The sequence below is a fragment of the Neoarius graeffei genome, chromosome 6 (assembly GCF_027579695.1).
Source record: "Neoarius graeffei isolate fNeoGra1 chromosome 6, fNeoGra1.pri, whole genome shotgun sequence".
Lineage (NCBI taxonomy): Eukaryota > Metazoa > Chordata > Actinopteri > Siluriformes > Ariidae > Neoarius > Neoarius graeffei.
This window is the reverse complement of record NC_083574.1, coordinates 32,937,198-32,964,387: the sequence shown is the minus strand read 5'-3', so window position 1 is coordinate 32,964,387 and position 27,190 is coordinate 32,937,198. Positions and strand designations below refer to the sequence as shown.

Sequence of the window (27,190 nt, the reverse complement as noted above, 5' to 3'; positions counted from 1 at the left end):
CCAGCCCGCTGACTGACCTCACTAAAAAGGGGGCGCCAGATCCGGTCCAGTGGACGGAGCAGTGCCAGCGGGCTTTCTCTGAGGTAAAGGCTGCACTGTGTGGGGGGCCACTTTTACACTCCCCTGACTTCTCTCTCCCTTTTTGTTGCAGACGGATGCGTCGGACAGAGGGCTGGGGGCCGTTTTGTCCCAGCAGGTGGAGGGGGAGGACCGCCTAGTCCTATACATCAGCCGGAAGCTGTCAGTGCATGAGGGGCGCTACAGCACAATTGAGAAAGAGTGCCTGGCGATCAAGTGAGCGGTCCTCGCCCTCCGTTACTACCTGCTGGGGCGCTCTTTCACCCTCTGTTCGGACCACGCGCCCCTCCAGTGGCTCCACCGCATGAAGGATGCCAACGCGCAGATCACCCATTGGTATCTGGCACTCCAACCCTTCAACTTCAAGGTGGTCCACAGGCCGGGGGCGCAGATGGTCGTGGCGGACTTCCTCTCCCGTCAAGGGGGGGGGGGGGAGTCGGCTGCGGGCCGGACGGGCACCCGGCCTGAGTCGGGCGGTGGGGGTATGTGGCAGCGGGGGCGTGGTCAAGAGCCGGTCTGTGACAGGAGGGTGGAGCCGGGGAAGGTGAGTGGCAGAATCGCTACACCTGACGGTAATTAACCTGTGTTTGTGTGTGTTTTCCCAGTAACCGCTCCCTATTTAAGGAGGCAGAGAGAGAGCGGAGGGAGCGCAACCCGGGACCAGACGAAGTGTGTGTATGAGATTACTCCGACTGAAAAGTTGTGAAAATAAATAGCCTTATCTGCCTCAAAGCATTGTCCTGCCGTCCTCTGTGCTCCACCTACACTTGATACGCGCTACAGTATCTTTTTAAGCGTTTCAAAACTGACCAGTTTTTCATCTTTCATTACACTACATAAGGCTGTTATACCCTTAGCTATCCAGTCCTTGAATCTAGAGTCCAATTTATTAGGTGTAAAGTCTGAGTCATAAGCACACCATTTAAGAGTTGTAATATCGCTCTCAAGTTCATGTTCCTTTATGATAGTTTTCCATGTTTTAAGGGTCCATTTCACCCATGGGTTATCAATGTTATTTATGTGGTTTTGTAGGTTATCAGCTAAGATTGCCTGTGTGGGGATGGAGGGTGTTTTTTCCTCAATGTTTTTCCATTGATCAGTATATGACGGGTTGCACCAGCATATCACTGCTCTCATCTGCGCTGCCAAATAATAATATCTAAAATAAGGCAAGCCCCATCCTCGCTTTTGTTTAGCTAGCTGTAAAGTTTTGAGACGGACCCTTGGTCTTTTACCTTGCCATATATACCTAGATAGCATTTTAGATCGCAAATTGGTTTTGGTTAATCTCTATTGGCAGGGTTTGAAATAAATATAAAAATCTTTGCAATATATTCATTTTAATAGAATAAATTCTTGAACTAAGGCTGAAGAAAGGAATTAAGTTCCATCTCACTATGTCATCCTTTATTTTTTTATGTATAGGTAGATAGTTGTGTTCTGATAATTTTGTAAGATCTTTTGGTAGGTTGATGCTTCAGTATTTAAAAGACTCTGTTTACCATGCTAAGGGGTAACTACTTTTGATTTCTCCTGGTGGGCTATAATTATATGAGAGTAACTGGGTTTTACTTATTGTTAGGGTTTAGCTGGGATTCAAACCTGGTTCGTTGGTGTGATAATCCAGCAAACCCCCACTAGGCCACCAGGGGGATGACTCAAATGCAGAGGCGTGAGGCGGAAGTAGAAAAAGAATCAAAAGGTTTTATTTATACTATATACACTATATACAGGGCAAAACAAAAAACAAAAAAAAACAAAGAGTATAATCCAAAAGAAAAGCAAAGTGCAAAACAAAGAACACAGTACAGAGGAAACTGGAGATAAACATAACAGCACAAAGACTCAGTGACAAGAGGACTGAACTCAGGGGTATAAATACACAAACTAATTAGGGACACAGGTGAAGATAATCAGGACTAAACAGGCAATTAACAAAAACACAAAACACAGGAACAGTGGCGGCCTCTAGAGGCCAAAATAAACATGACACGAAAAGGAAATAACAGCGGCCTCTAGAGGCCAAAACAGTCCTAGTCCTAACAGGACCCCCCCCTCTAGGAGCGTCTCCTGACGTTCCCAGGGCGATCCGGATGGGCCGAATGGAAGTCCCGACATAGTTCTTTATCTAGGACATCCCGAGCAGGAACCCAGCAGCGCTCCTCAGGACCATAACCCTCCCAGTCCACCAGATATTGCAACCCGCCGCAGACCCGGCGGGAGTCAAGCAGGCGATGCACAGTGAACACAGTCTGCCCCTGGAAGATGCGGGGGGGTGGGGGGTTCCTAGGGGCAGGGGCATACGTAGACGTCAGTACGGGCCGCAACAGGGAAACATGGAAAGTGGGGTTGATCCTCAGAGTCCGGGGCAACTGGAGCCGGTAGGAGACAGGGTTCACCCTGCGCACCACCTTGAAGGGGCCAATGTAGCGAGGAGCAAGCTTGCGGTTCTCCACCCGCAGCGGAAGGTCCTTAGTGGACAGCCAAACCCGCTGCCCAGGGCGGAAAGCGTGTGCAGGTCTTCTATGGCGGTTGGCCTGAGTCTGGTTGGTTCTGGAGGTCTGTATGAGGGTCTTCCTGACCTTGCTCCAGGTCTTGCGACACCGTCTCACATATTGGTTGACCGAGGGCACCCCCGCGTCCTCCTCCTGGTCCGGGAACAGAGGTGGCTGGAACCCGAATTGGCACTGGAATGGTGACAGCTTGGTGGCCGATGACTGCAGGGTGTTGTGGGCATACTCTGCCCATGGCAGCCAGGTGTTCCACGATGTCGGGTTATCCATAGCCAGGTCTCGCAGGGTGGTTTCCAGGTCCTGGTTGAGCCTCTCCATCTGACCATTGGACTGTGGGTGAAACCCAGAGGAGAGGCTGGCAGTGGCTCCGATGACCTTGCAGAACCCGTGTCACACTCGGGAGGAGAACTTGGGCCCTCGGTCTGAGACGATGTCCTGTGGAAGACCAAAGACTCGGAAGACATGATTGAACATAAGTTTAGCTGTTTCAAGAGCAGAGGGGAGTTTGCACAGTGGTATGAAGCGGCAGGCCTTGGAGAATCTGTCAACTATGACCAAAATGACAGTGTTACCTTGTGACTCAGGGAGACCCGTGATGAAGTCGACTGCCACGTGGGACCAGGGACGCCGGGGAATGGTCAGAGGATGCAGAAGACCCTGGGGATGCTGTCATGGGTTCTTGGTTCTGGTGCAAACCTCACAGGACAGGACAAATGACCTTACTTCCTTCTCCATGTTAGGCCACCAGAAGCGTCTTTTGAGGAAGTCCAGGGTCCTCCGAGCTCCCGGGTGGGCGGTGAGAGGGGAAGAGTGACCCCACTGGAGAACCTTGGCCCGGGCTTGATGTGGGACGTACAAGAGGCCCGGTGGCCCCGTCCCAGGACCAGGGTCCTGGCGTTGGGCTCGTCGAACAGCCTCCTCAATACCCCAGCGGACAGGGGCCACAATCCGGGACACCGGGATAATAGGCCCAACTTCATTCTCCCTGTTAGTGGCAGAGAACAGCCTGGACAGTGCATCAGGTTTGGTGTTCTTGGAGCCGGGGCGGTACGAGAGGGTGAAGTCAAACCGACTGAAAAACAGGGCCCACCTAGCCTGTCGAGGGTTCAGTCTCTTGGCTTGCTGGAGGTACTCCAGGTTCTTGTGGTCAGTCCAAACCAGGAATGGATGTTGCGCTCCCTCCAGCCAGTGCCTCCACTCCTCAAGGGCCAGTTTGACCTCTAGCAGTTCTCGATCCCCCACATCGTACCGGGACTCCGCAGGACTCAGGCAGTGGGAGAAGTAAGCGCAGGGGTGCAGCTTTCCTTCTGAACGTTGAGAGAGCACCGCGCCGACACCACTGTCCGAGGCGTCCACCTCCACGATGAATGGTTGGGAGGTGTCCGGGAGGACCAGAATGGGTGCCGTGCAGAAGCGGTCCTTGAGGTCTTTGAACGCCTTTTCCGCCTGAGGAGACCAGACATAAGATCCACCTGTCCCTTTAGTGAGGTCTGACATGGGTGCTGCCACAGAACTGAAGTTCCTGATGAACTTGCGGTAGAAGTTAGCGAATCCTAAGAACCGCTGAACCTCCTTAACGGACTTGGGAGTAGGCCAATCCCGGACGGCCAGGGTCTTGGCAGGGTCCATTTGGAGTTGGCCTGTCCGTACAATAAATCCCAGAAAGGAGACCTCGGGAACATGAAATTCGCATTTCTGGGCCTTGGCGAACAGATTGTTCTGTAGCAGCCTCTGGAGAACCTGGCGGACATGGTGGCGGTGCTCCTGCACGGTCTTGGAAAAGATAAGGATGTCATCGAGGTAGACAAAAACGTACAGGTTAATCATGTCCCTTAAGACATCGTTGATTAGGGCCTGAAAAACAGCTGGTGCGTTGGTGAGTCCGAAGGGCGTGCGTTGGTGAGTCCGAAGGGCATCACCTGGTATTCGTAGTGCCCAGACGGGGTGTTAAAGGCAGTCTTCCACTCATCTCCCTGTCGGATACGGATGAGGTGGTATGCGTTCCGTAGGTCCAACTTGGTGAAGACGGTGGCGCCTTGGAGCAGGTCGAAAGCAGTGGACATCAGCGGAAGGGGATATCGGTTGCGCACAGTGATCTTGTTCAGGCCCCTGTAGTCAATACATGGTCGGAGCCCCCCATCCTTCTTGCCGACAAAGAAGAAGCCGGCTCCAGCAGGTGAGGTGGAGGGTCGAATGAACCCAGAGACCAGGGCATCTTTGAGGTATTCCTCCATGGCCTTGCGTTCTGGCTGAGAGAGGGAAAACAGTCTGCCATGAGGAGGGGTAGTCCCAGGGAGCAAGTCGATGGCACAGTCATAGGCCCGGTGCGGAGGAAGAACGGTGGCCCTGCTCTTGCTGAACACCTCCTTGAGATCCCAGTACTCTGTGGGAACTTGAGATAACTCGGTGAGATCAGGGGGCTCGGCAGGAGACACAGGAGAGCTAGAGAGCAGACAAGAGGCATGGCATGCAGGGCCCCATTCCACAACCTGGCTTGTTACCCAGTCTATGCGAGGGTTGTGGCGAGTAAGCCAAGGAAGGCCTAGAATAACTGGGAACTCAGGTGAAGGAATCAGGTGCAGGGATATTTCTTCCTTGAGACTGGAGGAAGACTGGAGAAGTAACTTGGGTGACTCTTCCATCACCTAATGCTTGGCCATCGAGGGCAGACACAGACAGTGGGACTTCAAGAGGTGCAGTAGGAATATTGATGCTTTGGGCGAAGTGAATATACATAAAGTTCCCAGCCGCCCCTGAGTCTAACAAAGCTTGACAAGAGTGGACAGACTCACCCCAGGAGATGGAGACCGGGATGTAGATTCCTTGGCCAGGGAGTCCGGGAGAGAGGGTAGGCCCCGTCACAACCCTCCCTCGGCTGGACGGGGCGGTCCTTTTCCCAAGAGTTCGGGACATGATGCTCGGAAGTGACCCAGCTTGCCACAGTAGATGCAGCACTTGTCCCTCCTTCTGCGCTCCCTCTCAGATGCGGAGAGGCGAGTATGACCCACTTGCATGGGTTCTGGACAGTCACTGAAGGAGGTAGACGGTTTCCAGGTAGAGGTAGGGAGGCTGGGGGGGCTCAAGGCTTGGTGGCGTTCTCTCATCCTGTTGTCCAGACGAATAGCATGTGAGATGAGGGTTTCAAGGTCACTTGGGCATCCAATAGAGGCCAGACCGTCCTTGATGGGGTCAGACAGACCATGGTGGAAGGCTGACACCAGGGCAGTCTCGTTCCATCCACTTACTGCTGCGAGCGTTCGGAACGAGATGGCGTAATCTGCGACGCTTCCTCCTTGCCGGATGGACATGAGCTTTCGGGCTGCGTCGGTACTGATGTCCGCCTGATCGAAGACCCGAAGCATCTCTTCAGAAAACAGCTGGAAATCAAGGCACTCAGGTCCCTGTCTTTGCCAGATAGCAGTAGCCCAGGCTCGCGCCTTACCAGCTAATAAGGTTATCACAAAGGCAATCTTGCGGCGATCCGTAGTGTAGGTGGTAGGCTGAAGCTCAAAGGTGAGTTGACACTGGGTAAGGAACTCTCGGCACTCACTGTGCTTGCCATCGTACCTCTGTGGTGCAGGAAGGCTGGGTTCGCGAGGTGAAGAAGGCAGCATGGCAGGAGGCACAGGAGCAGGAGCGGGAGCTGGATCAGGAGATGCAGGCAGAGATGTCAGCTGTGCCAGGGTTTTCCTGATTTGCTGAAGCAGTTCCTCGTGGCGAGCAAGGGCCTCACGTTGGCTGGTGAGCGTACGTCCATGAGCATCCATGGTCGCTCCGAAGCGTGTCAAAGCTGCCATAATTCCCTGAAGGTTGGCCGGGTAGACAGTTGAAGCAGCCTCTGCTGAGTCGGTCATGACTGAGTCTTTCTGTTAGGGTTTAGCTGGGATTCAAACCTGGTTCGTTGGTGTGATAATCCAGCAAACCCCCACTAGGCCACCAGGGGGATGACTCAAATGCAGAGGCGTGAGGCGGAAGTAGAAAAAGAATCAAAAGGTTTTATTTATACTATATACACTATATACAGGGCAAAACAAAAAAACAAAAAAAAAAAACAAAGAGTATAATCCAAAAGAAAAGCAAAGTGCAAAACAAAGAACACAGTACAGAGGAAACTGGAGATAAACATAACGGCACAAAGACTCAGTGACAAGAGGACTGAACTCAGGGGTATAAATACACAAACTAATTAGGGACACAGGTGAAGATAATCAGGACTAAACAGGCAATTAACAAAAACACAAAACACAGGAACAGTGGCGGCCTCTAGAGGCCAAAATAAACATGACACGAAAAGGAAATAACAGCGGCCTCTAGAGGCCAAAACAGTCCTAGTCCTAACACTTATATTGATTTGTACCCTGATAATTGACCATACTGCTCAAATGATTGCATCAATTTAGGTAGTGAGTACGTTGGGTGCCCAAGGTAAATCAAAATGTCATCTGCATAGCAGGCCAATTTATATTCCATCCCTTTAGTAGTGATTCCCTTGATGTCTTCATTTTGTCTAATGTACTGAGCTAGTGGTTCCAAATATAATGCGAAGAGTAATGGTGACCATGCACAACCCTGTCTGGTGCCCCTTTCTAGGGTAAAATTATTTGATAAATATCCATTGATTTTAATCCTAGCAGTAGGATTGTCATATAGTGCCTGTATGGTTTTAATAATTGCATCATGGAAGCCGAATCTGTGTAGGACTCTGTAGAGAAAGTTCCAGTTGACCGAATCGAAAGCCTTTTCAGCATCTATGCTTATCACAATTGCTTTAATTTTATTTTTTGTATATGATCTATAACATGTAGTGTCTTTTGTATATTGTCTTGTCTATTCCACAAGTATGTATTTTATCTTTATCCTTCCCAAATGTTATGAAATAATCTGTTCTTGTACAGAGAGAGTGAGGGGCAGAATAGTGAGTGTAATCCCTTCTGTTAGGGAAAAAGTCTTGCCATATGTCAATTAAGCCCACCTCCTCAAAAAGTATATTTACTTTCTTATATAGGGACTTCATAACATGGGTTTTGCTACTAGACGAGTCTAACTTTGGCTGTAGATGTATATTTAAATGTATATTTAAATCCCATCCACAGATCAAAAGACCTTCTGTTTCCATTACCATAATATTAGTGATTTTTTGGAAGAAACTGATATCACACCCTGGGGGTGCATAGATGTTCAATAGGGTAATTGGATTCCCATCTATCTTACCCCTTACTAAAATAAATCTGCCCTCCTTATCATCCATTTCGAATACTTTTTCAAAATTTAGCTTGTTTGAAATGAGGGTAGCAACTCCTCTCCTATGTCCTGATTTGTATGAAGAAAAAAACAGATTAGTGAAGCCCTTGTTTTTTTTTTTTATTTTACATGCTCCTTATCTGTCAAGTGGGTCTCCTGTAAATAAACTACATGGGCTTGTTCTGTCCTCACTTTAGATAGGATTTTACTATGTTTGATCGGATTCAACAGCCCATTGACATTAAACAAGATGAATTTTACTTTGTCACTAGCCATGTGTATTTACTTGTAAGTGTATCAACAGAATAAACAAAATGAGACTGAACAGATCTACTCCCTGAACAAACAAGAACACCGAACATAAGTAAGAGATAAATTTAAAAAAAATAATAAAAATGTGATTCCAAGGCTGGGGTCTCTAATAGATGACCCTGAGCTAAGCTAGATAAAACGTCTAGCTGTGGGGGGGAAAGCGTCTCCCACCTATTGGCTGAGGGCCCCCACCATGGCACTCGGAAAGAAGAGGAAAAGGTCTCTGTTCATTACACAGAAAATGTGTCCTTATGCATCCCTTGCCTGTATATATTCTCATCTTAACTGGGGTAAAGGTATAAATACAAATATCTTGAAGTGAACACAACACCGCCTATTTTAAGTTCTGTTTAGCTCTCCGACACTTTAAAAGTCAATCAGAAATTATAACTCCTCTGGAGAGGGTGAGAGCTGCCTTCTGAAGGCTTGCAGTCTCTCCTTGATACTTTTCTCTCGCTCCTCACCTGTCCCTCGCCGGCTCGGTCTTCCCACTGTTTCCCAGGTGGAGTGGGACAGCTGCTCAGCCAGACTCTCCCTCGGTGTAATCACGCTGACTGGCAGCCCTCCGTCCTTCATGTCTATGGTTGCTTCCTCAGCTGTCCGATACAGTTGCGTCCCATCCTCGTAAAACACTCGTAGTTTAGCTGGGAACGGAGTCTGGAAGTGGATATTTCTCTGCTTTAACACTCGCTTCGCCTCAGCATATTCCTTCCTCTTCTGCAGGACTGCTGGGGGGTAATCCTGGTCAAAGTATATTAGCCTCACATTCAGAAAAACCTTCTTTCCCTAAGCCTTGCGCAGAATCTCTTCTTTAATCCTGTAGCGGAGGAATTTGGCTATTATTGACCGCGGCTTATCTTCCCTGTCTCCGGCGGGTCTTGGCGCCAGCGCACAGTATGCCCTCTCAATGCCAAGCTCCTCAGTTGGGAGGATCGCCAGCATGTCCTGTAATAGTTTTCCCACAAACTCCACCATAGATGATCCCTCGGCTCCTTCGGGAACATTGTATATCCTTAAATTCTCCCGTCGGGATCTTCCTTCATGATCGAGTAGCTTGTTTTCTTGCTGATACATGACTTTTATCATCTTGTTCAACACTTGCTCCACGTTTTGAACACAGTCTTCCACTTTTTCAATTCGCACCTCTGCCGCCGCTATTTTTTGGTTGATGTTAGTGATCTCTGATTTAATATCGTTTAGTTGTTCTTTTGTGTCTCTTTGGAAGTCCCGAATTTCCTCCAAAACTTTGGTCAGACTTGCGGCATCATTTGAGTAACGGTTAGCATTAGCTCCGCCATCTTGTGCCTGTGTAGGGGAGCTGTTCTCAAGATTTTCTTCATTTGCAAGCACTGCATCGGTATTTTCTTTGTTTGTTTGCTTCTTCCCCATTCTTGCCCCTCTTGTCTGTTCAAGTAGTACCTGAAAACCTAGTATTCCATGGTCTAATGGGGAGAAATAACTATTTTCACGAGGGAGCTGTTATTTTAGGCTGCCATTGAGGATGATGACGTCACCGGAACCGAAAATAATTATTTCTTGATGATGGATTTGTTTTTCTCTGAATAAATTTTTCAACTAAAGATTGGATTTTTCTCATTTTTCAGTGTGAAGTGAAGCTACTTCACCAAAAGGTGGATTCTTTCAAACCCTTTTTATCAATCTTTATAAGGGGTGCCGATAATCATGGAGGTCACTATATCATTAAAATAAATGTAAATGAACATAAATTTGTGTTCATGGTCTATTTCCCCCTGCCTCTGTTTAGATGTTGATGAGTGTGAGAACTCTGGAATATGTGGGCCAAGGAGTGTGTGCGTGAACATGAATGGCACATACAGGTGCGAGTGTATGCCCGGCTTCCACGCTACAGGACCTGGACGCCAGTGTCGAGGTCAGAGACAAGGGATTATGGGAACTTACAAGGGACTGCCATGAACAGTTTGTTGTCTATATCTAATTGTGTGTTTGTCACATTAACCTAGCCATAGTTCAACTCTCGTTTTCTGAGCTGCCACTGACTGCTACAATATTGCTCTTAATCCTTATACAGTAATACCTGATACTGACTCTGTCACTGCTCTCTGGCTGTAGAAATGAATGTGATTTTTTTTGGTGGAACAGATATTAATGAATGTTTGGAGGACGAGTTCTGCTTCCCTAGAGGAGAGTGCATGAATACTGAAGGCTCGTACAAGTGTGTGTGCTCTCAGGGTTACCATACAAGTGCCAATGGGACTCTCTGTCATGGTACGTGTTCAGTATGTCTTTATTACTTATGGGCATGTCTGATATACAATTATCATATCTACAGTAATTAACATAATTTCTCAGTTTTAATTATACAGTGTCTTGCAAAAATATTCACCCCCTTTGTGTTTATCCTGTTTTGTTGCATAACAAGCTGGAATTAAAATGGATTTTTTGGGGGTTAGCACCATTTGATTTACACAATATGCCTACAACTTTAAAGGTGAACATTGTTGTCTTAATGTGACACAAACAATAATTAAGATGAAAAAACAGAAATCTGGAATGTGCATAGATATTTACACCCCCCAGTCAATACTTTGTAGAGCCACCTTTTGCTGCAATTACAGCTGCAAGTCTCCTTGGTTATATCTCTATTAGCTTAGTACATCTAGCCACTGGGATTTTTGTCCATTCCTCAAGGCAAAACTGCTCCAACTCCTTCAAGTTAGATAGGTTGCGTTGGTGCACAGCAATCTTCAAGTTATAGCACAGATTCTCAATTGGATTGAGGTCTAGGCTTTGATTAGGCCATTATAAAGACATTTAAATGTTTCCCTTTAAACCACTCCAATGTAGCTTTAGCAGTAGGTTTAGAGTCATTGTCCTGCTGGACCGTGAACCTTCGTCCCAGTCTCAAACCTCTGGCTGACTCATCCAGGTTTTCCTCCAGAATTGCCCTGTATTTAGTGCTATCCATTGTTCCTTCAATCATGACTAGCTTTTCTGTCAGTGCAGATGAAAAATATCCCCACAGCATGATGCTGCCGCCACCATGCTTCACTGTAGGAATGGTGTTTTCAGGGTGTTGGGTTTGCGCCACACATGGCATTTCCCATGATGGCCAAAAAGATCAATTTTAGTCTCATTTGACCAGAGAATCTTCTTCCATGTGTTTGGGGAATCTGTCACATGCTGTTGGGCAAACTCCAAACATGTTTTCTTAACCCATAAGAACCTGGACCCATTTCCCCTTAAAGGAAAATTATGGGGAATATAAAACAGACCAAATGGACCACACAGAACACATTTCTAATTTGTTTTTTAAATTCTGACCCCTACTGGCAAAGATCTGGAAAGTTACATATATGTCACGTTGGGCATTTATAGTAAATTTATTCCTTATTTGAAAATAAATCAGCTTGACAGGTTTTTTTTGTTCAGTAACATAATTGTATTTTTATTTGCATTTCCATAAGATACAATAACATTCTAACTTTAATGTTTAAGTTTAACAAAAAATGTCTGATTGGTTTTACAACAAAAAATTTGCAAACTGAATAATAATAAAAACTACCTTAATTGGGTAATTATGCAACAAGTTACTGTAGCTGTAAAAAAAAAAAAAAACAAAACCTGAGCTACAGACAGATGTAGTAACCTTCAGAAAGCATGTACATAGTGCAAAAAAACTAAAGAATACTGAAGGGGAACAAAACCTTCATATTATCAGCACCATGTTTTAACCATTGTTATCACTCTCTCAGGCCCATTAAGCAGTTTTAGCAAAGTAGCCTAGGCCAAATGGTAACATCTGAAACAATTTTGTTCTTCAGTGAAGCAAAGATGCACATCACACTTCTCACAGAGGGTGGTGGTTGCATTGACTTTGCATAATTTGCAACGGCCACACTTTTCACACTTCACAGGCCAGTGTGCAACCTGGTCAGTGCGAACATCAACCAGAACGCCAACATGTACTCTCTTGGGCAGTGGTGGAGATGGGGCATCAAGTGTTGGGTGACCCCTTTGTGCCTGCAAAAGAATCAGGCCAGTGTAAACCTCTGCCTGGAAGATCCTTTGTTTCAGTGGCTTTTGGACACCAAACAGTTTATAGTCACGGCAGTAGATCAACCATGCATTAACAAGGCCTAACATGGTGGTTTGCCAGAAGAGGTAGAGGTACCACCTCCGTGACCTCATGTGGTACTTGTACCTTGCAACACATGCATCAAGGAGGTCTATCCCCCCCATGAATGTGTTGTACTCCTTCACAATGTGCAGCCTGTTGACCTCCACAAATGCTTTGTCTGATTTGCTCCAGCATCGAGCTTTGTCTTGAGGCTCAGTTGCACAGTAGGATGAGATCAGGGTAACAGATTTGTTGTCGTACCACTTCACAATGACCATACTTTTCTCCTTTCTCCACCCTGGCATCAACAGATCCTCTGCCTCTCTTGGCAAGACTTTTGTCATCCTCAAACATACAACCAGCCAAGCGATTGCTATGGAGTGTTCCTACAAAGTAGATCTGTCACTCAAGAAGCTTGAGAACCAGTGGTGCTGAGGGAAAAAAAAATGAACGAAGCATTTCTGGTGTTATGAACTTTCTGAAATACTCCAGGGGAGTAGAAAGATCATCTGGAGGTGTGACACTTTGGCCTTTGAATGTGCACTCAGGGGCTTCAAACATTTTTTTTTCTCCAAGAAAATTGTTTTTTTCCTTGGCCAGTTACTTGTTCAGTCCCTTGGACAGTTTCTTGTACAGTTCCTCTGTCAGTTCTTTGGTCAGTGTTTTGCTGCCCTGGGTTCATGTTTGTTTGTGGTACTTCATCTAAATCATTTGATTCACTGTCTGAATCACCACACTCACTTGACTCATCACTCTCCATGTCTTTTTTGCTGGGAGTGTAATCTGGGTCTTCAGGGTCTTCATTTGAGCTATCTTCACATCCCTCAAAGTTACTGTCATCTCCAAAGATGACATCTAGTGCATTCTGAACACTGTAGCGTTTAGCCATACTACAGAAAAAATTAATAGAATTACATTGAATTAGGAGCACCGTAAAATTGTTTGTTTTACTTACAGATATTCAAAAAGTGTTTTGTAACATATATTATTAATAATTTTATAAATTTGACATTGTAATATTTGTTTAAATGTGCTTTGAATTGAAAATTTTTCTTATTGTGACAAATACGTCACATCATACAGTATTTTCCATGACTATGTTAAGGTTAGGGGCGGCACGGTGGTGTAGTGGTTAGCGCTGTCGCCTCACAGCAAGAAGGTCCGGGTTCGAGCCCCGTGGCCGGCGAGGGCCTTTCTGTGCGGAGTTTGCATGTTCTCCCCGTGTCCGTGTGGGTTTCCTCCGGGTGCTCCGGTTTCCCCCACAGTCCAAAGACATGCAGGTTAGGTTAACTGGTGACTCTAAATTGACCGTAGGTGTGAATGTGAGTGTGAATGGTTGTCTGTGTCTATGTGTCAGCCCTGTGATGGCCTGGCGACTTGTCCAGGGTGTACCCCGCCTTTCGCCCGTAGTCAGCTGGGATAGGCTCCAGCTTGCCTGCGACCCTGTAGAACAGGATAAAGCGGCTACAGATAATGAGATGAGATGAGATGTTAAGGTTAAATGCCCGATGTGACATCAATGTTACCACAAAGTTGTTGTAACTTGTTTTATATCAATTTCTTCAGGAAATGTTGTCAGAACATGTTAAATGTAATATTTGACATTTTATTTAAGTATCAGAATTGTTAAATCAGTTGAAACATACCTTTAGTCACCAAAAATAAGATGTTTGAAATTAGATGATTTGGTCAGGTGTGGTTACCCTGCACACGGCCATCTTGAAAATGGTGTCATGGGTATCCAAATTCACAGAGTGTCATGTGACTGCACCAGGAAGTTATCAACATGTCACTTTGGGGCCTAATGAGGTAAAGTCAAGGATAAAGCTGTGTGAGAAAGTTTGCAGGACATTTAAAGTCGTGGTGACACCTGTGTCACAGTGGGTTCTTATGGGTTTTAAGCAATGACTTTATTTCTGGTCACTCTTCCATAAAGCTCTATGGAGTGTACGGCTTAAAGTGGTTCTATGGACAGATACTTCCATCTCTGCAGTGGATCTTTGCAGCTCCTTCAGTGTTCTCTTTGGTGTTTTGGTTGCATCTCTGATTAATGCCCTGCTTGTCTGGTCTGTGAATTTTGGTGGGCGGCCTTCTCTTGTCAGGTTTGTAGTGGTGCCATATTCTTTCCATTTTGCAATAATGGATTGAATGGTGGGGCAGCATGGTGGTGTAGTGGTTAGCACCGTCATCTCACAGCAAGCGGCTGATGAGGGCCTTTCTGTGTGGAGTTTGCATGTTCTCCCTGTGTCTGCGTGGGTTTGCTCCGGGTGCTCCAGTTTCCCCCCACAGTCCAAAAACATGCAGGTTGTGCTAAATGGTGGCTCTAAATTGACCATAGGTGTGAATGTGAGTGTGAAGGGTTGTTTGTCTCTGTGTGTTAGCCCTGCAATCACCTGGCAACTTGTCCAGGGTGTACCCTGCCTCTTGCCCATAGTCAGCTGGGATAGGCTCCAGCTTGCCTGTGACCCTGTACAGAATAAGTGGCTACAGATAATGGATGGATGGATTTCATGGTGCTCTGTGGGATATTCAAAGTTTGGGATTTTTTTTATAACCCAACCCTGATCCATACTTCTTCACAGCTTTGACCTGTTTGGACTGCTCCTTGGGTTTCATGTTGCTTGCTTAGTAGTGTTGCAGGTTAATTTATACAGACATCATGTAACAGATCATGTGACACTTTAAACACAGGTGGATTTTAATCAAATAATTATGTGACTTATGAAATGAATTGGTTTGACCAGCTCTTATTTAGGGGTTTCATACGAAAGGGGGTGAATACCTATGCACACTCCAGATTTCTGTTTTTTCATCTTAATTATTGTTTGCATCACAATAAAACAACAATTTGCACCATTAAAGTTGTAGGCATGTTATGTAAATCAAATGGTGCTAACCCTCCAAAAAACATTTTTAATTCCATCTTGTAATGCAACAAAACGGGACAAACACCAAGGGGGATGAATACTTTTGCAAGACACTGTAAATGATCCTTCCCAGTGTTTTATGTACTACTCAGATTCATTATACACAAGGGGGTGGGGCATGACAATAAGTCCACAATATTTAATATAGTCGATACTTAAACACCTCATGCATTGTGATGTCTGATATGTACACTCACCAGCCACTTTAATAGGAACTTGTTCTTGATTCTAAGATTCCTGTTCTTGGCTGCAGGAGTGGAATCCAATGTGATCTTCTGCTGTTGCATGCCGAGATGCTTTTCTGCTCACCATGGTTATAAAGAGTTGCTATGATTTGCTATATCCTTCCTGGCAACTTGAACCAATCTGGCCATTTTCCTCTGATCTCTCTTATCAACAAGATGTTTCCACCCACAGAACTGTCACTCACTCAATTTTTTTTGTTTGTTTTTTGCACCATTCTGTGTAAACTCTCAAGACTGTTGTTCTTCTTTTGTTGTGTGTGAAAACCCCAGGAGGTCAGCAGTTTCTAAAATACTCAAACCAGTCCACCTGGCACCAACACTCATGCCACAGTGAAAGTCACAGATATCACAGTTTTTCCCATTCTGATATTTGAAGTGAACAGTAACTGAAGCTCTTGATTTGTATCTGCATGATTTTATGCATTGTGCTGCTGTCAAGGGATTGGCTGATTAGATAACTGCATAAAACAGCAAGTAGTTGGGTGCACCTAATAAAGTGATCTGTGGGTGTATTATAATACACAGTTCTGCTAACAAAGATCTAAAAAATTGCAGCCAAAATATTCACACAAATATCCCACAAAGTTAGAATTACAAGATTTTGTGTGTGTGTGTGTGTGTGTGTGTCCAGATGTGGATGAGTGTGCCCAAGATGGAGTGTGTGAAGACGGACGCTGCACCAACACTGACGGCTCTTTTGTGTGTCACTGCAAAACTGGCTTCACTACCAATCCTGAAAAAACAGCCTGCCTCGGTAACACACACATGCACGCACACATACAACTCACACTGTAGTCTCACGAATGTGTCCATTTATAAAAGTGGTCAGCACACAATCACCAATGGTGTGTGTTTCTGCGTGTTTGACTCAAGAAACATGGATTGTTTTATTTTTATTTTAGTTACTTTTTTTTGGGGGGGGGCATAATCAAATGCAAGTCAGATGAATCATGCATACGCAAAGAAATCAGTGGCTCCGAAATGTTTGTTAATGCACAGGGATTGTTTTGTTCATTTCGGCTTCTGCAAACATTTACACACAGCCTTACTGAAAGATTAGAGGTTTGTGTGTGTGTGTTTCAGATGTGGATGAGTGTGTGGACTCTGGTGGGAGTGTATGTGGTTCTCAGCGCTGTGAGAACACCATAGGCTCATTTCGCTGCTTCATCACCTGTGAACCTGGATACAGCTTCACAGCTACAGGGGAGTGTGTGGGTAAGTTTAAACACACACACACACACACACACACACACACGAAAATTGCTGAATGTGATAATATTCATGAGAAATTTGGTCTCACACACATCCTTTCTCTGTCTCTCAGACATTAATGAGTGTGCAAATGAGAGTGTGTGTGGCCATCACATGTTCTGTCGGAATCTGATTGGAACATATCAGTGTATCTGTGATCAGGGGTACGAGACAGCGCAAGATGGACGGTCCTGTGTGGGTACGTCACATACATACATGCACACATTTTTACTGCTCACCCATATCCCATATATGCCTTTTCATAACCATTATTTATGATCATTACATGGTATAAGGATACTAGTAATTCGTAATATAAGTAATTCGTGATACTGTAATATGCATGTGGATAGATATAGTATTGTAGAGTAGGTTAATTATTTGTGTGTGTGTGTGTGTGTGTGTGTGTGTGTGTGTAGACATTAATGAGTGTGTGGTGATGGTGGGTGTGTGCGGTGCGGCACGCTGTTGGAATGTCGAAGGTTCATTCACATGTGAATGTGAGAATCGGCAAGAAGAATTTGACCAACTTACACGACAGTGTGTGACCACAGGTAACACTAACACACACACACACACACACACACACACAAAGAGTTGGCTTTAGTACATTACTGCCGCCTTTATTTGTCACATATACAGTACTGTGCAAAGGCCTTAGGCACTGTAAGAGTTGTTTAGTAGAAGATTTGCTGTAGATTTTTTTTTTTTTTTAATTTTATGACTTTCACAGGGTGGCACAGTGGTGTAGTGGTTAGCACTGTCGCCTCACAGCAAGAAGGTCCTGGGTTTGAGCCCAGTGACCAATGAGGGCCTTTCTGTGTGGAGTTTGCATGTTCTCTCTGTGTCTGCATGGGTTTCCTCTGGGTGCTCCGGTTTCCCCCACAATCCAAAGACATGCAGGTTAGGGTAATTGGTGGCTCTAAATTGACTGTAGGTGTGAGTGTGAATGGTTGTTTGTCTCTATGTGTCAGCCCTGCGATAACCTGGCAATTTGTTCAGGGTGTACCCCACCTCTCGCCCATAGTCAGCTGGGATAGGCTCCAGCTTGCCTGTGACCTTGTACAGGATAAGTGGCTACAGATAATGGATGGATGGATAGTTTTCTAGTACAAAATTAAATTCAACAGAAAAATATATGTATGTCAGTAAATAAAGCAGCATATTATGTAAAAGGCACTTTTCAGACAAAAAATAATAATAAAGGCTGCTGGGTTTTGCTGCAAAAATAAGAAACAAGTGTGACAGTCAAAGTCTGTAGAAGAACTGTGGCTGGTTCTGCAAGATGCTCAGTAAAACTTACCAGCTAATTTCCTTACAGAACTGCACAGCAGTTTTAGGTCATCACACCAAATATTGACTTTTTTCATTTATTACTGTTTACTGCTCTTTATAGTATTGTTGTAAAGAAGAAACATTTAATTTCATTATTTCTGACAGGACCACTTTCGTCAAGGAACTTTATTGCAATATTTGCAGCAAGTTGTATTTGGCAGGTGGTTCTGTTCTGGGACCTGCCCTTCCACGTGCATTTGTAGAAAGCCTTGGGGCAGGGAGAGCACACCTCCCTGCCCTACCATGTGCCTACATGGAAAGACTAAAGTGGGGAGAGCCGCAGCAAAACCCCCCAAACCAGGCAGACCTCCCTGGCCTTCCATGCTTTCATGGAAGAGCCAGCAAGAGGAGTTAGCTGAACTATTACCTAGGAAGCAAGTTAAACCAAGTTGAAATATGGTGAGGCGAATTGAGCTTCACAAATTTCTATTTTTGTCCAAACCTGGAATATAGGCCATTTGTTGTTGAAGCTTGGAATATAGGCTGTTCAAATGATGAAATTATCCAACGCAGAGGACCTGTGAGGTGCGTCACGAATCTGTTAATAATGGAACTGAGGACCGCCCTTGTTAATGATGTCTACAGCTGCCTCATTGTCACAAAACAGGGTTTGCCTTTGACCAGCATTTACCCCACAGAAGACAAGCTACACAATTGGGTAGATTCCACATTAGAGCAGTGGAAGAAGTGACAAGGATGACAATTCTTTTGGCCATGCATTAGCAAACCACTGATTATTGAACAACCACCCACCCCCCACCAACCAATGAAAGGGGCTGCATCTGTGAATAACTTAATTGCTAATGAAGATTCCAGGTTTCATTATAGAAGAATGAGATACTGTTCCATTTAGCCAACAGAAAGAGACCAGAACCAACAGTCAGATCTGCAGCCTGTGTCCAAGCTCACCCTATCATAAAGTCCTCTACAGATTTGGAGAGGTCAAGAAGCTTGGATATAAAGGAGCATCCCTGGGGAATAGTGCACATTGCATAATTAAGATGCCCAAACATAGAAACAAATCCCTTTTGAAATTGCTATTGCCTCCTGCACTCTCATGACCTGTTCAGTGAAGTCAGTGAAGCTTGCATCCGGTTGCTGTCTAAGATGGTGCCTAGAAATTCTATAGTCAAGTTTATTTGTCTAGCATTTTTAACAACAGACATGGTGAATGGAAATGGTGCTCACTTGCAAAATGGCTTGCAGAGGAAGCAGCAAAGGTAGGCAGGTTAACGCAGCTTAAAGGGGTGCTCTATAAGAGATATGCCAACAGAATGCAGTGGCCCTGGTATGCAGTGATTATTATTTATCAAAAAGTGGTCCAAGGAAGGACAATCAGTGAACCACAGAAGAGCACCTGTAGCACAACTTGCTGAAAAAGTTAATGCTGGCTATGACAGAAAAGTGTTACAGCGCATCATGACTGACTTTGTATGGGCTGAGTACCTGCAGACTGGTCAGGGTGCTCATGCTAACTCCTATCTGCCGAGGAAAGTGCCTACAACAGGCATGTGAGCATCAGAACTGGACCTTGGAGCAGTAGAAGAAGGTAGCCTGGACTAGGTTGTGAGCAGGCATTAATGATACAGAAATTACATTGATTAAAGTCAGACAGCATAAAAGGGGAAAAGCTGGAGTGGAGGTGGGTTGCAAAATGGCTTGCAGAGGAAGCAGTAAAGGTAGGCAAGTTAAAGCAGCTTAAATAATGTGCTCTCAGAGAGATATGCCAATAGAATGCATAGAAATGAATCAGCTGAGCTGTCAGCTGATGTGAGCTGGCTTGAGATCAGCTGCAGTGAGCTGATGTAACTGGGATTGAGGGCTGAGCTTGACTTCGTGGCCTGCCAGAACTTATGCTATGCTTGATTTTTGAATGCATCTTTGCTCTATACGCAGTGGTTCTCAACCGGGGGGGCGCGCCCCCCCGGTGGGGCGCGGAGGTACTCCAGGGGGGTCGCGAGTAGGCTTCATGTATGGAGGAAAAAAAAAATCTGGGGCTAACAGGCTATAGTTGCTAAGCAGATGCAACACATTTACCCATGTCAAAATGCAGGACATTGGACTATTACACACAAATCAATACTATTATAAAATCTATCATCAATCTATCATAAAATCTTGTGTGTGTGGCCGCATCAGTCGGGGGAACTGTGATATGTTCCCAAGCCTTGCAGACTTTATCAGTAATGCAAGCACTTCCCACGATTTCTCATCTGTCTTTCAAGCAGCGTCAGAGCACCTGTCGGTAATGAGAAAACAGTTTGCGGCATACTTCACAGAGGATTATCGCTCTTTTGCGTGGGTTCGAGATCCATTTGTGTGTACTGCTGACGAACTTCCAGTTGACATGCAGGAACAGCTTATTGAGCTGAAGAGTGACAGTAGACTTAAGGCAGTCTTCACCTCATGCCCTCTTTCGACATTCTGGGCAGCATTGATGCAGGAGTACCCGCAACTGTGTGACGTAGCCTTGAAACTGCTCATCCCATTCGCATCGACCTACTTGTGTGAGGCAGGATTTTCAAAAATGACTGCGCTCAAAACGAAATATCGCAATCGTGCGCAAATTGAGGATGACTTGAGACTGTGCTTGTCAAACATTTCGCCAAGAATCGAGGATCTTTGTAAGGCAAAGCAGGCTCAGGTCTCGCATTAACGCAAATGCAGATCACAAAGGCACAGTAAAAAGTAAAACCTAAATTCACGCCTGGTCCCAATTCCCAATGATATCAATAGCCAGCTAATGATAAGCCTAATAAAATACCTAATAAAAACACTAATAATAATAATAATAATAATAATAATAATAATAATGATGATGCCTATTAATAATAATAGCATAATAATAATAATAATAATATCAACAACCAACAACAGCAATAATAATAATAATAATAATAATAATAATAATAATAATAATAATAATAGGTCTAATAATAATAATAATGCCTGAAAGAACATAAGTCACTACTGCCAACAGCTTAGTAATGATAATAGGCCATAATAATAATAATAATAATAATTATTATTATAATAATTATAATAATGCCCGAAAGCAGATTAGAAATGTGGTGCTACTGCCAATTATAACAATAGCCTAATAATGATAATAGGCCTATGTATTTCTATGGAATGGATAATGCTACTACTGCTGCTACTACTACTACTACTACTACTACTACTACTACTACTAATAATAATAATAATCTAGCCCAGGGCTATCTATCTATCTATCTATCTATCTATCTATCTATCTATCTATCTATCTATCTATCTATCTATCTATCTATCGGTCGATATAAGGTGCTGTAGGTCGGGTGGCGTCACTGCGGGTGAGTGTGTTTGGGGGGGGGGATGGGGGCGGGGCGAGAAGAGGGGCCCCCAACTGCAATGAACCAGCTTTGGTGGGGCCCAGGTTGCAAAAGGTTGAGAACCCCTGCTCTATAGCATTTCGTTGCATGTCCCTAGGTTTTTTGCACAGTACTCTACATTACAGTATAGTGAAATTCTTTTCTTGTCATATCCGAGCTTATTAGAAAGTTGGGGTCAGAGCACAGGGTCAGCCATGCTATGGTGTCCCTGGAGCAGAGAGGGACACCAGAAAGGGCTGTCCTCGTGGGCATAGTTTGGCAGTAGACAGGCATATGGCCTGAACCCCCAACCTTCTGATCAGTAACCCACACTTTAGCCCTCAAGATTAAAGTGTAACAAAAATAGTGGTATTGTAGAAGTTGAATACAGAGCACTTCCTCTGTACTGAATATGGAAATAATTATAATTGTATTAATCTGTAATGGAAAAATTACGATGTTGCAGCAGCATGATAAGAAGAATATTATGTGAGGAAAATGGATATAAATAAATATAGATATGACAGTTTGATCAGTGTGCAGAATGAAAAGTAGCAGCATGATATGTACTTACAGTGGTGCTTGAACGTTTGTGAACCCTTTAGAATTTTCTATATTTCTGCATAAATATGACCTAAAACATCATCAGATTTTCACACAAGTCCTAAAAGTAGATAAAGAGAACCCAGTTAAACAAATGAGACAAAAATATTATACTTGGTCATTTATTTATTGAGGAAAATTATCCAATATTACATATCTGTGAGTGGCAAAAGTATGTGAACCTCGAGAATTAGCAGTGAATTTGAAGGTGAAATTAGAGTCCAGTGTTTTCAATCAATGGGATGACAATCAGGTATGAGTGGGCACCATGTTTTATTTAAAGAACAGGCATCTATCAAAGTCTGATCTTCACAACACATGTTTGTGGAAGTGTATCATGACACTAACAAAGGAGATTTCTGAGGACCTTAGAAAAAGTGTTGTTGATGCTCATCAGGCTGGAAAAGGTTACAAAACCATCTCTAAAGAGTTTGGACTCCACCAATCCACAGTCAGATTGTGTACAAATGGAGGAAATTCAAGACCATTGTTACCCTCCCCAGGAGTGGTCGACCAACAAAGATCACTCCAAGAGCAAGGTGTGTAATAGTCGGAGAGGTCACAAAGGACCCCAGGGTAACTTCTAAGCAACTGAAGACCTCTCTCACATTGGCTAATGTTAATGTTCATGAGTCCACCATCAGGAGAACACTGAACAACAATGGTGTACATGGCAAGGTTGCAAGGAGAAAGCCACTGCTCTCCAAAAAGAACATTGCTGTAGTATGCTCTGGCCCCATCCCAATGTGGTGTGGCGATATAGCTAACAGCAGGTTATGGTCACTGAACTGCTGGTTGTCCAGGTGGTGCTCTGAAAACAGTGTGGGCTTTAAAGATAATTGGTTTAATTTTGAGGACACTGCTGGCCTGTTAGGGCGGGATGGTATCCATCCCACTTGGGAAGGTGCTGCTCTCATTTCTTGCAGCATAGGTCATAGTCTCAGAACAGGTCTAGTTCATTTCTGACAATCCAGAGCCAAGGCCAGGGAGCAGACGGACAGGCTACACCGACTGTCTGCTAGCTGCACAGAGTCATCACTCAGGGTCCACTACATTGAGACTGTGTCTGTTCCCTGAGCTAAACAAAAAAGTAGAAATACTCAGAGACTTTGTTCCAGTAACCTAATCAATATAAAATTAGGCCATACTAACTGTACAGCCACTGCCAGCACCTTTGATCTAAAGGTGGGGCTATTAAATATTAGATCTCTTACATCTAAAGCGTTAATGGTTAATGAACTTATTACTGATCAGGAGTTTAATGTACTTTGCTTAACTGAAACATGGATTAAGGCAAATGAATATATAGCATTAAATGAAGCTAGTCCTCCTGGATACAGTTATATACACCAGCCTCATCTAACTGGCAGAGGAGGTGTCGCAGTTATTTATTATGATTATCTAGGTGTAACACACAAACTTGGTAAAAATTTTATACATTTGAAGTTCTTCATACTAATATAATATATGTAGCCTCGAAAAATAAGTCTACCCAGTTAATTCCATTACTTAGTATTTACAGGCCCCCGGGGCCATATTCTGAGTTTCTTTCTGAATTTGCAGATTTTATCTCAGACCTGGTTATTTCCTTCGACAAAGCTTTAGTTGTCGGAGATTTTAATATTCACTTCGATAACCCAGAAGACCCTTTGAAAACAGCATTTGTGTCCATTTTAGATTCAGTAGGGGTTAATCAGAATGTCATAGGGCCAACCCATAATGGTGGTCACACCCTCGATCTAATACTAACATTCGGGTTAAATGTAGAAAATATAGTCATACTTCCACAGTCTGAAGTTATCTCAGATCATTATCTCATCTCATTCAAAATATGCCTGAGTGATAATATATGCACCTCACCACGCTACTGTATTAAACATACTGTAGAGAGACCCTGATGTGGGTGGAGCACAGAAGCATGGCAGGCAGTTGTTTGCATCTTAATTATTTTCTTTATTGTAGCTTTTCAGCACACAACTTAAACTCTCTCTCGTACACACACATACAGGCTACTATCAAGCCCTCCGCGCCAAGCTCCCCTTCTCACTCTCCTTTTATAGGGCGCGGTCACTGGAGGAGACACACAAACATACGTTAATTGACAGCAGGTGTAGCAATACGACCAATCACCTTCCCTGACTCTGCCCTCCATTCACAGACTGATGCTCGGCCACGCCCCCTCTACCACATACCCACACCACCCGATTCAGGCCAGGGAGCTGTCTGGCCTGCAGTGGACTCCCCCCCCCCCCCGACGGGACAGGAAGTCTGCCACCACCATCTGCGCCCCCAGCCTGTGGACCACCTCGAATTTAAATGGCTGGAGGGCAAGATACCAACAGGTGATCCGCGCATTGGCATCCTTCATGCGGTGGAGCCACTGCAGGGGCGTGTGGTCTGAACAGAGGGTGAAGGGGCGTCCCAGGAGGTAGTACCATAGGGCGAGGACCGCCCACTTGATGGCTAGGCACTCTTTCTCTATCGTGCTGTACCTGCCTTCCCGCATTGACAGCTTCCGGCTAATGTACAGCACAGGATGCTCCTCCCCCTCCACCTTCTGGGACAGAACGGCCCCCAGCCCTCTGTCTGATGCGTCTATCTGTAAAATAAAGGGGAGAGCAAAGTCAGGGGAGTGTAACAGTGGCTCCCCACACAGTGCAGCCTTTACCCTAGAGAAAGCCTGTTGGCATTGCTCCGTCTACTGGACCAGATCTGGTGCTCCCTTTTTAGTGAGATCAGTCAGTGGGCTGGTGACATCCGAATAATTAGGTATGAACCTACGATAGTAGCCAGCCAGCCCCAGGAATTGTCTCACCCCCTTTTTGGTCTTGGGCCTCCCGCAGGCCGCAATCACTGCCATCTTATTAATTTGGGGATGCACCTGCCCATGACCCAAGTGGAACCCCAGATACTGTACTTACACCCGCCCAATTGCACACTTCTTTGGGTTAGCTGTGAGACCCACCCGCCTCAGCGACTTTAGGATGGCCCAAAGGTGTCCGAGGTGCCGCAGCCAGTCATTGCTGTAGATGATCTCATCATCGAGATATGTGACTGTGTAGGTGGTGTGGGGGCAGAGGACCCTGTCCATAAGCCGATGGAACATAGCGGGCGCCCCAAACAACCCAAAAGGAAGTGTGACGAATTGGTGTAAGCCAAATGGTGTGGAAAAGGGCGTTTTCTCTCAGGATAGAGGAGTCAAGGGGATCTGCCAATATCCCTTTGTTAAATCTAGTGCTGAATAAAAACAAACAGTGCCTAATCGTTTGAGCAGCTCGTCAATGCAAGACATTGGGTACGCGTCAAATTTAGACACCGCATTGACTTTTCTATAGTCTACACAGAACCGGACCGATCCATCGGTCTTGGGGACCAAGACCACTGGGCTGCTCCAGTCACTGTGGGACTCCTCGATTATACCCATTTCGAGCATGGCCTCAAGTTCATCCCGGACCACCTTTTTTTTTTGCGTTCAAGCAGGCGGTAAGGGCGGCTGCGCACTACCACCCCTGGGGGCGTCTCAATGTGGTGTTCTGTGAGGTGGGTGCAGCCGGGCAGGCGCGAAAACACGTCGGAAAATTCTTTCTGCAACTGGGCTACCTCTGTGAGTTGGGCCGGGGAGAAGTGGTCTCCACAGGGACCGGAGTGGTGGGCGATGTCAATTTTCTTTTTTGAACCTCTGGCTCTGCCTTCTCCAGGGTTACTGACACCAATGCCACAGGGACCCCCTCATTCCAACATTTTAATAGATTGAGGTGGTAAATTTGCAATGCCCCACTCCTGTCCGTTTGCCTTACCTCATAGTTGACGTTCCGGACTCGCCGTGTGACCTCGAAGGGCCCTTGCCACTTAGCGATAAATTTGGAGCTCGATGTGGGCAGTAATACGAGTACATTGCCTCCCAGTGTGAACTCCCTAAGGCACATGCCCCTGTCGTACAGTCAGACTTGACGTTCTTGCGCCTGCCACAAATTCTCCTGGGTTAAGTGTATGAGTGTGTGGAGTTTGGCGCACAGGTCAAGAACATATTGAATTTCATTCTTACTAGGTGAAGGTCCCTCCTCCCAATTTTCACGTAGCACATCCAAAATGTCACGCGGCTTATGCTCATATAATAATTAAAACAGTGAAAAACCTGTGGAGGCTTGTGGGACCTCTCGTACTGCAAATAACAGGGACTCGAGCCACTTATCCCAATGACGTGCATCTTCACTTACGAACTTCCAAATTATATTTTTGAGAGTTCGATTAAAACGTTCCACTAAGCCATCAGTTTGTGGGTGATAGACACTGGTGCGGATAGGCTTAATCCCCAGTAACCCATACAGCTCACGCAGTGTGCGTGGCATGAATGTAGTGCCTTGGTCTGTCAGGATTTCTTTCGGAATCCCGACCTGGGAGATAAAGCGGAAGAGCGCTTCTGCAATACTGCATGCTGAGATATTGCAGAGAGGCACTGCTTCTGGGTATCATGTTGCATAGTCCACCAGAACTAAAATAAAGTGACATCCCCATGCTAATCGATCTAATGGTCCAACGAGATCCATCCCAATTCTTTCAAAAGGGGTCTCGATTAAGGGGAGAGGGCCCAAAGGTGCTTTTGGAGTGGCCGTGGGATTTACTAATTGGCATTCGTAGCACGCCACACACCACCGATGGACATCCCCGCAAATCCCTGGCCAATAGAACCAGGCCTTTATTCAGGCTAGTGTTTTATCCTGCCCTAAGTGTCCGACCATGGGATTAAAGTGAGCTGCCTGGAATATGAGTTCCCGGCAGCTCTTTAGAATTAATAATTGTGTTATCTTTTCGCCAGTTTGAGTGTCCTGTGTCACTCAGTATAACCTATCCTTAATAATAGCAAAGTAGGGAAAGGCCAGCGTCACATTTGGCAGGAGAATTTGACCATTGATTACTCTCACTTGGTCAAATGCATGCCGCAGAGTCCTGTCTCATGACTGCTCTGAGGAGAAATCCCCAAGGGAATCCCCGAGAGAGGGAGGAGGGGCGGGGCACTCCTCACTCTGCGTATCGCCCTGATGCGGTGCTGACGTAGACGGCTCTGTGACAGCTTCTCCCGCCAATGCTAGTCCGGGGCTTTCCCCAGACAGATTACCGCAGGACCCACTCCTTACTATGTACATCATTAACTCCTTAAAATCCGGCCAATCAGTCCCCAAAATCAGTGAGTAGGTGAGACGAGGGTAAACTGACACCTTTACACTATGCTTTTCCC

The 27,190-nt window shown here is 45.3% G+C and overlaps 1 protein-coding gene across 10 annotated transcripts in view; it reads left to right on the top strand.

The window, feature by feature from the left end:
* The window catches only part of LOC132887850 (latent-transforming growth factor beta-binding protein 4), a 295,961-nt gene that overhangs the window by 223,998 nt on the left and 44,773 nt on the right, over positions 1-27,190 (top strand). For 8 of the 10 annotated variants that reach the window (XM_060923581.1, XM_060923582.1, XM_060923578.1 and 5 more), the window contains 6 exons: positions 9,910-10,035; positions 10,266-10,391; positions 16,047-16,169; positions 16,499-16,630; positions 16,740-16,865; positions 17,086-17,220. In XM_060923581.1, the coding sequence (XP_060779564.1) occupies positions 9,910-10,035; positions 10,266-10,391; positions 16,047-16,169; positions 16,499-16,630; positions 16,740-16,865; positions 17,086-17,220 (768 nt within the window). The remainder of the gene's footprint in view (positions 1-9,909; positions 10,036-10,265; positions 10,392-16,046; positions 16,170-16,498; positions 16,631-16,739; positions 16,866-17,085; positions 17,221-27,190) is intronic. The other 2 variants (XM_060923585.1, XM_060923584.1) reach the window with 1 other exon arrangement.